This window comes from Hylobates moloch, unplaced genomic scaffold (assembly GCF_009828535.3).
Source record: "Hylobates moloch isolate HMO894 unplaced genomic scaffold, HMol_V3 SCAFFOLD_1777, whole genome shotgun sequence".
NCBI lineage: Eukaryota > Metazoa > Chordata > Mammalia > Primates > Hylobatidae > Hylobates > Hylobates moloch.
In genome coordinates, this window is record NW_026654052.1 from 1 (window position 1) to 9984 (window position 9984).

At 48.2% G+C, this 9984-nt stretch overlaps 1 protein-coding gene across 1 annotated transcript; it reads right to left on the reverse strand.

Moving 5' to 3' along the window:
- Positions 1–35: 35 nt before the first annotated feature.
- On the reverse strand, positions 36–8068 carry LOC116464796 (run domain Beclin-1-interacting and cysteine-rich domain-containing protein-like; the record flags this gene model as incomplete). Its single annotated transcript, XM_032148053.2, has 6 exons — positions 36–774; positions 1734–1866; positions 2565–2671; positions 3560–3719; positions 4109–4192; positions 8058–8068. Coding segments are annotated over 6 exons (521 nt in total), but the record flags the coding sequence as incomplete, so codon positions are not given.
- Positions 8069–9984: the final 1916 nt, after the last annotated feature.

The following is a 9984-nucleotide window of genomic DNA, read 5'->3' on the forward strand; positions in this document are numbered from 1 at the left end:
TTACAGAAAAAGCAGCAGTCAGGTGTTCAATGAAGTAAAGTGCATCCAATCATAGCCCAGGGGAGGGGGATCAATTGAGCTGAAACTGGCAAGAACGTAACTCCAGGGAGCTCACGACACGCAAGGACCCGGATTTCCCGCTGCCTGAACGCCCAGTATTCGCACACTGATAAGAACACCTCCCCATAACTCCCCTGCCAGCACCTCCAACACCCCCAATCCTTTCCCTAGGAATCCAGTCCCAGTTTCTGCAGTTCCTGTAACAGCCACGTTCCCACACAAATGCTGCCTGAGCTCCCCAAGCCCTCCAACAATCACCCCCCAGTGCCCTCGAAGGTCTATTCAGAGAAGTCACCGAGATGCAGTCACCGAGGAAATTCAAGGACCTCCAACTTACCAAAAGGCTTTTGGCTGTACAGAGCTAACCTTCCTATTCCCCTCCCAAGCCTACAGCCTAGTTTTCGTTTCTCAAGAAGCCTTTCCCCGTGCTCATGCACGCAGTTGTTAGCTGGCTTGGTAAGGCACTCCAAGCAGTAACAGTGGTGGCCACAAAATAAACCAGAAGCATCTCCACCATGAAGCAGTAATAATAATTTGTCCTAATGATTCCTTTGTCCTTGGAAAATCAACTTCAGAAAGAAAGTTACTCACTGTGAGCAGGGCAGGCTCGCGGCTTCTCGGTCTGGAGGCCCAGGTCCCACTGGCCCACTCACGGTTGGAGACAGCTTGCTGAAGCTCGGTGTCCATATCACTCCACTGCTGTCTTTATCAACCCTACAACATCAAGACCAAATAAGCTGGCGATCGAAAGTTCAGGAAAAGCAAAACCAATGTCTCCTGTCAACCCTGCACCGACTCTGGAAGGCTCCCTCCTGGAACCTCTGCCTCTCCCACCCCGCTGAGGAGTGCAGGGGAATCAGGGAAGTGCCCCAGGAGCCGACGTCCAAGTGTGGTCTTCCCCTAAGAGGCCAATCATCTTTCTCTCTTTTCCCACCTCAATCCTTCCTTCCTTCCCCTCCTGGCCTGTCTGAATTCGCATTTGTACCAGTTTCCCTTTTTCACAAACAAGATTCCCTCAGATAACTAAGCCATTCCCTGGCCATGAATTACTACAGTTTCGGTCATTCATTCAGTGGAAAACCGACCAGGGACAGAAGGCGCCGCCATAAAGGTCACCTGGCCCGACCAGACGCCAGGTCGCTGCTTCTTCCTTGGCTGCTGACATTTTAACAGCGGCCCAGGCAGTCAGTTTCCGCTTTCCCCAAACAAGCACCCTGGAGACCCTCCCCCTGGCGGCTCCTGAGGCGAGAAAAAGGGCCTAGCCCAGGAGCCGGTGGCCGCGACCTCGGGTCTGCAGTGGCGCACTCTGCACCTTAGGAAGGCCCGGACGCACAGGACAGGGAGCGGGCAGGAGGCAGGGGCGGCCACAGCAGACCGGGCAGGGGACGGGGGAGACTGCGGGGGACCCGGCAGGGGATGGGGGCGGCCGCTTCGGTCGGGGCAGGGGTCGGGGGCGGCCGCGGGGGTCGGGGTCGGCCGCGGGGGTTGGGGCAGGGGACGGGGGAGGCCGCTGGGGACCCGGCAGGTGATGGGGGAGGCCGCGGGGAAGCCGTCAGGGGTCGGGGACGGCCGCGGCGGTTGGGACAGGGGTCAGGGTCGGCCGCGGGGTCGGGGCAGGGGACAGTGGCGGCTGCGGCGGAGGCGGGAGGGGCCGGGGCGGTGCCAGCCCGCACCTCTGGAAGACGTTCCACAGGAAGCTCTGGTCGGGCAGCGCCCCGCCCGGGGCCACGGCGGTAGGAGTAGGCGGCCAAGGGCCGAGGCGCCTGCGGCAACGGGAGACCTCTCAGGGCGGCTCCGCTTCCGCCTCTGTCGGGGACGGGGCCTGGCGTTACCGCCACTTCCGGGGCCGCAGGAAATGCGCGTTGTCCGGGATCTTCCCGCGCAGACCAGCTGCGGGCGGGGCCGGGAAGGCGCTTGGAGAAAATGTCCCGCGCAGTGACCCGGGACAGGCAGTGATGGAGCAGGGATTTAGTTTGCCTTTTAGTTCGTGTATAAAAAAGTTTTCACGTGAATATGATTCCCGCTAACAGTCGGAAACTCTGGGCGGGGCGCGGTAGCTCACACCTATGGTCCCTGCGCTTTGGGAGGCGGAGGCGGGCGGAGCTCTTGAGCCCAGCAGTTGGGACCAGCCTGGGCAGCGTGGCTAGACCCCATCCCTACAAAAATTACAAAAAGTAGTCGGACGTGGTGGCGGGCTCCTGTGGTCCCATCTACTCCGTGGGCTGAGGCGGGAGGATCGCCTGAGCCTGGGAGCTGGAGGCTGCAGGGAGCCGAGATCACAGCAACTCCAGCCCGGTGGACAGCGAGACTGGTGACAAAACCTGAAACAGGAGATGCAATGAGTGAGTTGTCCCATGAACCACCTGGCGAAGACGGAATCTGTAAAAGCAAGTCTTTCAGCTCACAAAAACGGCTAAGTGAAAAAACAGTTTGCTGTAGAGGGTTACATCCTGCTGAGCTCCAGGGACCCAGCATAGATGTGGATAATTCCTTGTCCCCTTTACCATGGACGCGTCGATCTGAGCCAGGAGACGGGGGTTGTTCTGTTCCACTGCTTCCAGGCACTGCAGCATGGCCGTGACGTGAGCGTCACTTAGCAGGAAGGCAGCATCTGGGGAGAGAAAAGCTGCCACAGTGATAGAGCCCAACAGGGAGCCTTGAGAGAAGCTTGAGGAAGGAGAAAGGGAGGGGTAAGGATGAATGAGGAGGAGGGTGAAGGGAGATCAGAAACAAAGTAGAGGAGAGGCTGAAGAACGCGAGGTGCAGCAAAGTGGCCGGGACAAGAGGCTTCAACATCAGAAAAATCCAGATTTGAATCCTGGCTCTGAGTGACTTTGGCCAAGTCGCCTAACCACCTGGAGCCCTGTGGATTGGAAACAGTAGCACCAATGCCCAACTCTCAGGGCTGCTGTGAAGATACTGGACAGCAGTGACGGGCATGCAGGAAACTCCTGGTAAATGGTGGCTATTCTTACGGCTTGTGTGTGTGGCCGTAGGGGACGACCTTAACGTAAAGTTGGATTGTGTCTTACTTGGGAGGTGAGAGGTAAGTCTGGATATATGTTTCTGAGTAGAATCCCTATGGCATCAAGTGAAAAACAGGAGGCCCTGCCGGGCACAGTGGTCACATCTGTAATCCCAGCACTTTGGGAGGCCGAAGCAGGCAGATCACCTGAGGTTGGGAGTTCGAGACCTGCCTGACCAACATGAAGAAACCCCATCTCTACTAAAAATACAAAATTAGCTGGACGTGGTGGCGCATGCCGGTAATCCCAGCTACTGGGGAGGCTGAGGCAGGAGAATCGCTTGAACCCAGGAGGCGGAGGTTGCAGTGAGCCGAGATCACGCCATTGCACTCCAGCCTGGGTGACAAGAGCGAAAGTCCATCTCAAAAAAAAAAAAAAAGAAAAATAGGAGGCCCTGGTAGTAGAGGGACAGGATAGTGAGGTGGGTGACAACGAGCAAGCACAGACAACAACCCTAAGTGGCCTCCACCTACCTGTGTAGAATTTTCTGATATACTGTCTATCCCCGAGCAGGGGCCGGAGCTGGGCTGAGAGGCAGTGGCACTGCAAGCTGTGCTGCAGCCACAGCTCGGCAACAGGAGGTTCACTCACACCATCAGCGCTGCTCTGGCCGTTCTCGTGCAAGCTGATGAACTGGGAAGCAAAGGGGTATGAGTCAAAATACACGTCCTGGTAGATACGGCAAGATTGAGGCCTAATGACCTGAGAACTAAATTGAGACAGGTAAGGGAAATGCTTTGAAAGGCTTCACCCTGGGTCCCATGTATGCAGGCGTTTTTGAAAATAACAAAACTTTTTTCCCTTCCCCAGAGGAGAAAAAGTGGCCTGGACCAATGGGTTTGCATGTTTTTTTTTTTTAAGCAAATAAAGTCGGTCCCTACAGGGATAATTAATTTCCTTTCCTCAGCTGATAGGCAACTTGACATATTCCCTCCTCGGAGCCTAGAAGATTCTTCTGACAGAGCTTCAAACAGTGAAGAGCCACAGCTCTGCCAGCACAGCCGCTCTGCTCTCACTCTTACCTTCTCCACGTGAAGGGCTGCATGGGGACTGAGCCACCGGATGTCTTTCACGAACTGCCAGTAATCAGTCTGGCGGTGGCACGCCTGCGAAGGGAACACACACAATGAGCAAGTCACGACCATTCTGGACCAGATCTAGTTCTAGGGTTGGCATTCAGAGACAGGAAAAGGACCACAACCTTCCCTTGCCTCATCAAAGGTTCTTAGCAGCAATCAAAGGAATACACACAGAGGCCAGGGGTGGTGGCTCACACCTGTAAACCCAGCACTTCAGGAGGACTGCTTGAGTCCAGGTAGACTGGCCCATCTCTACAAACAATTTAAAGCTCACCCCGAGTGGTGGGACATGCCTTAGTCCCAGCTACTCAGGAGGCTGAGGTGGGAGAATCACTTGAGCCTGGGAGGTCAAAGCTGCAGTGAGCCATGATTGTGCCACTGCACTCCTGCCCGGGCAACAGAGTGAGACCCTAACTCAGAAAAAAAAAAAAAAAAAAAAAATAGGAATACTACACTTGACATGTTTACCCTTTTAAAGAATAATTGTTAAAGATGATTTTAATCATTCTTTTGAACAGGTAATATATGCATATGATATACAAGGTTTACAGTAAAAATAATGTTTTCTTTTTCTTTTTTTTTTTTTGAGACAGAGTCACTCTGTCGCCCAGGCTGGAGTGCAGTGGCGTGATCTCAGCTCACTGCAACCTCCACCTCCCAGGTTGCAGCGATTCTCATGCCTCAGCCTCTGGAACAGCTAGAACTACAGGCACACGACACCACGCCTGGCTAATCTTTGTATTTTTAGTAGAGACGAGGTTTTACCATGTTGGCCAGGCTGGTCTCAAACTCTGAGCCTCAAGTGATCTGCCCGCCTTGGGTCATTTGTGTTGGGATTACAGGCATGAGCCACCGTACCCGGCTGAAAATAATGTTTTCTACTCCTTTCTCTCTACCGTTCTGTTTTCTAAAAAATAATTCTTAAAACCGGTAAAGAGCTATTTGTTAAAAGCCAGAGCTGGATGTCTTTAGCCCCTACTGCAAAAGCAAAATCAAATACGGAAACATCTACTTTTCCACGCCACCCAGGTCAGGAAAGAGCTGTGGAGGCAAAGAAATGCCCAGACCGGATGAAATGGTCTCGCACTGGGACAGGCCTCAACATGCAAAATGTCTGTACCATAACAACCCAATTGTTGTTTTTCGATAACCTTTTCTGAGACTACTGGGTAGGGATTAAAACTAAAATCTAAATAATTAAAAATATATAGAGCTAGCACAAGTATCAAGAGACAGACAAGGCCAGGCACGATGGTTCACGCCTGTAAGCCCAGCACTTTGGGAGGCCGAGGCGGGCGGATCACTTGAGCCCAGAGTTTGAGACCAGCCTGGGCAACATAGTGAAACCTCATCTCTACTAAAAATCCCAAAAGTTGGCCAGGTGTGGTGGCACTTGTCTGCAGTCCCAGCTACTTGGGAGGCTGAGGTGGGAGGACCCACCAGAGCCCAGGAGGCAGAGGTTGCAGTGAGCCGAGACCGTGCTACTACACTCCAGCCTGGATGACAGAGAGAGATCCTGTCTTAAAAAACAAACAAAAAAAGAGACAAAGACCAATCAATGGAACAAAATAAATAGCCTGAAAAAGACCTTAAGATATATCAGAACTTAATACATGATCTAAAACCACCTCAACAGTCAGAGGTGCTTCTTTCTAAAAAGTCTTTCTTCTCGCCTCTATGCTGGGAGGGTAGAAGTGAGAACCGGAAATGTCACATGTGCAGGCTCTTTTGACAATAAACATCATGAAGACCTTTAGTATTCTGGTGGTAGTGTGGCAGGGATTCTGGTATCTGGTTGAGTGGATTTTAAGTGGCCAGCCAGGGTTGGGCAGCCGTGGGATATCAACTCCAGCATGTCTCTTGATTATGTCATTTTTAAGTGAAAAGCATGTAAAATTGTGGCCCGGTTACCTTGTTACCAATTCTTTTTTTTAATTTTACTTCAAGTTCTGAGACACGTGCTGAACGTGGAAGTTTCTTACGTAGCTATACATGTGCCATGGTGGTTTGCGGCACCTAATTTCTTTTGTTTTCTATAGGAAGTTAGTGAAGTATGAAAAATTAAAATTTCATATTTATCTATGAAATATTCAATCCTCTAACATTCCATGTCTTCAACTGATGTACTGATAAACATGAAACAATATATAAACAAGTGTTTAACAGATTCCCTAGTCTTACCTCCAATCTTTCAGAGATTCAAGTTCAAAATTGCCCTGACTAACCCAATTAACATGTAAGTCTAATGTAAATCATGGGTTCTTATTTGAGAAGGTCCCCTTTCACAAAAGGTATTATCAAGTGATTCCCAAAAGATGATGGTTAAAACTGCAATTCCAGCCATTCCATTTTTTGTTTTTTATTTTTATTTTTTTGAGACAGAGTCTCACTGTCACCCAGGCTGGGGTGCAGTGGCACCATCTTGACTCACTGCAACCTCCGCCTCCCAGGTTTAAGCAATTCTCCTGCCTCAGCCTCCCAAATAGCTGGAACTACAGGCATGCACCACCACGTCCAGCTAATTTTTGTACTTTTAGTAGAGAAGGGGTTTCACCATGTTGGCCAGGCTGGTCTCGAACTCCTGGCCTCAGGTGATCCACACGCAGCGGCCTCCCAAACTGCTGGGATTGCTGGCATGCGCCACCACATCGGGCTAATTTTTGCATTTTCAGTAGAGATGGGGTTTTGCCATGTAACTCCTGACCTCAGGTGATCCGCCTGCTTTAGCCCCCCAAAGTGCTGGGAATACAGGCATGAGTCACTGTGCCCAGCCACTGCATTTTTTAAAAACCTCATTCCAGGTTTTGTTTGCTGAATTATCTTCCACGAAAGATAAATAAATAATACTAGAAACTGAATAAGGAAACTTCACACCTCATCAACTTCATCTACTTTGTCCTTACAGAGAACAGAATGCCATAACAACAGATCATAATTTTTCTTTTCTTTCTTTTTCAGAGACAGGGGTCTCACTATGTTGCCCAGGTTGGCCCTGAATCCTGGGCTCATGTGATCCTCCTGCCTCAGCCTCGTAAGTAGCTGGGACCACCGGCACATGCCACTGCACCCAGCTCACAGGCCATAATATTTGGTTTTTATTATTCAATTTAGTATAAAAATAATTTCAGCTTAACAAGTGTTCATGAAGAATTCTTCCTTTCTAGTTTGATTTTTCCACAAATAACATACATCGTGATTCACTGTTCTAGTAAGAGCCATCCAGACTGAGTAATAAATTGAGCTTTCAGAATTCCCAATTTTGAATAATTCCCACTGAGATGTTAAGAGTTCTACCAGGGCTGGGCAGAGGGGTGCATGCCCGTAATTCCAGCACTTTAGGAAGCTGAGGTGGGAGGATCACTTGAGGCCAGGAATTGAGACCAGCCTGGACAACATCGTGAGATCCTGTCTCTATTTAAAAAAAAAAAAATTAGCAGGGCATGGTGGCATGTATCTGTGGTCCCAGCTACTCAGGAGGCTGATGTGGGAGGATCGCTTGAGCCCAGGGCGGGCCGAGGCTCCAGTGAGCAGTGATGGCGCCACTGCACTCCAGCCTCAGCAATAGATCGAGAAGCCTTGTCTCAACAGGGGGAAAAAAAAAGAGAGTTCTACTAAAGTGATCAGCTTTTGCAATTTTATTCCATAAAGAGGTAAAGAAGCAGAGTGATGTTTTTTAAAAAGCTTATATCGGTTAAATTCATCAGTAAGAATTCATCTAATAAACAAGCTATTACTGGATACATCCATGTGGATGTTCAGATAGACATCCCAAATATCTGTCTTGAAAATGACCAGATAACTAAAACAATCACTGCAAATCCATTCTTCACACCACTTAATGCAGGAAGTGTTTTTAATGCAAAATAACACATCATTATATTTGAGCACTTACTTTCTGCTTAGCTGGTTAGGTCTCTTGAGAACTGCTACTGGTTTCCTCTGCCCTTCATTTTGTCTCAGAAGATTTGCCTTCCTTTTTAACACTGGAAAATATTGTTCTATATTCTATCAGAAGGCAAGAAACTATGTTAATCAAATTGCATTTTTCTATATACTCTCTACAATAAACATTTCTGATGCAGAATCAACAAGGATTGACAACTGCTTGAATGTGTAGATAAGGGAGACAGAGAAACAACTTGAAACTGTACAGTCTACATGACTGAAAAGATGAAAACCCCACATTATATTTAAAATGTGTGAGGTACTCGGGGGACCCACAGGTGATGGAGAATCGTGGCTCCGGAACTCAAGAGAAGAATCAGAGAGCCAGAGATATTTAAAATATGTGAGGTGCTCAGGGGACCCACAGGTGATGGGGAATTGCAGCTCTGGAACTCAAGTTAAGAATCAGAGAGCCAGAGATATAAATCAGGGAATAATTTATATAAACATGATTTTTGATACTAATAGATTTTAAAAAGCCAAGTTCCAAAACAAATGCATGCCAAAAAAAAAGAAAAAGTGGGGAACTTATGACAGCAACGACGCTGGAGTAGACATGGTTAGAGGCGAAAAGTATCATAAAAAACAAAAGCACATGAAACATCCTCTTTTTCTTCCTCCACATGTATAAATTAAATCCATCATTAAAGCCTAATTCAGATATCCATATTGTCCATAAAGACTTCTCTAAAGTTCTTGACAAATATGCACCTTATCTTATACTTTATCTGGATTCTTCTATTAAGTATATGAGAAGTACTTCATAAATATCCATTGACTAAATCACATTAAAAAGTCTTAATTTGGCCAGGCACCGTGGCTTACGCCTTTAATCCCCACACTTTGGGAGGCTGAGGCGGATGGATCACGAGGTCAGGAGTTCGAGACCAGCCTGGCCAGCATGGTGAAACCCCGTCTCTACTAAAAATACAAAAATTAGCCAGGCATGGTGGCACACACCTGTAGTCCCAGCTACTAGGGAGGCTGAGGCAGAGAAGTGCTTGAAACCAGGAGGCGGAGGTTGCAGTGAGCCAAGATTGCACCACTGCACTCCAGCCTGGGCGACAGAGCGAGACTTTGTCTCGAAAAACAAAAACAAACAAAAAACACTTAATTTTCCGCCAGGCACGGTGGCTTACACCTGTAATACCAGCACTTTGGGAGGCCAAGGTGGGCAGATCACTTGAGGTCAGGAGTTCGAGACCAGCCTGGCCAACACGAAAATTAGCTGGGAGTGGTGGCACACACCTGTAATCCCAGCTACTCGGGAGGCTGAGGCAGAAGAACTGCTTGAACCTGGGAGGTGGACATTGCAGTGAGCCAACATCGCATCACTGCACTCCAGCTTAGGTAACAGAGCAAGACTCTATCTATACATAAAAAACAAAAACAAACAAACAAAAAACTTACTTATATTTGAGAATGTGGAAACTTAGGTATTCTTTATGAATGGCAATGATTTTTATTTAGATATTAAATTTTTTACATCAGTCCCAAAGTACTACATAAAAACAAATAAAATTCTCTCTTAAGCTTATTCACAGAAATGTCAGTACAAATAAAGGAAAAGGATATCTAATCCAGGATTAAGCCATCATCCTACCTTGTCACTTAGAGGTGGACGATTCATAGGACTAATTCCTTTTCGAATTCCAGTTGTTTTCCTAGCTGCAAGGCCAGTGATAACCCCATTAGGACGTCTCTTTCCAGGCATTACTCTTCCTCTACGATTCAGACTAGTCTTACCAAAACCTATAGGGGGGCAAAAAGAGAAGAAAATGTCAATTTAACAATTCAATTGGGAGGGTCACAGGATATTCTATTTCCCAAGGAAGGGGGAACTTAGGAACATTTATTATGTTATTATTTATGTT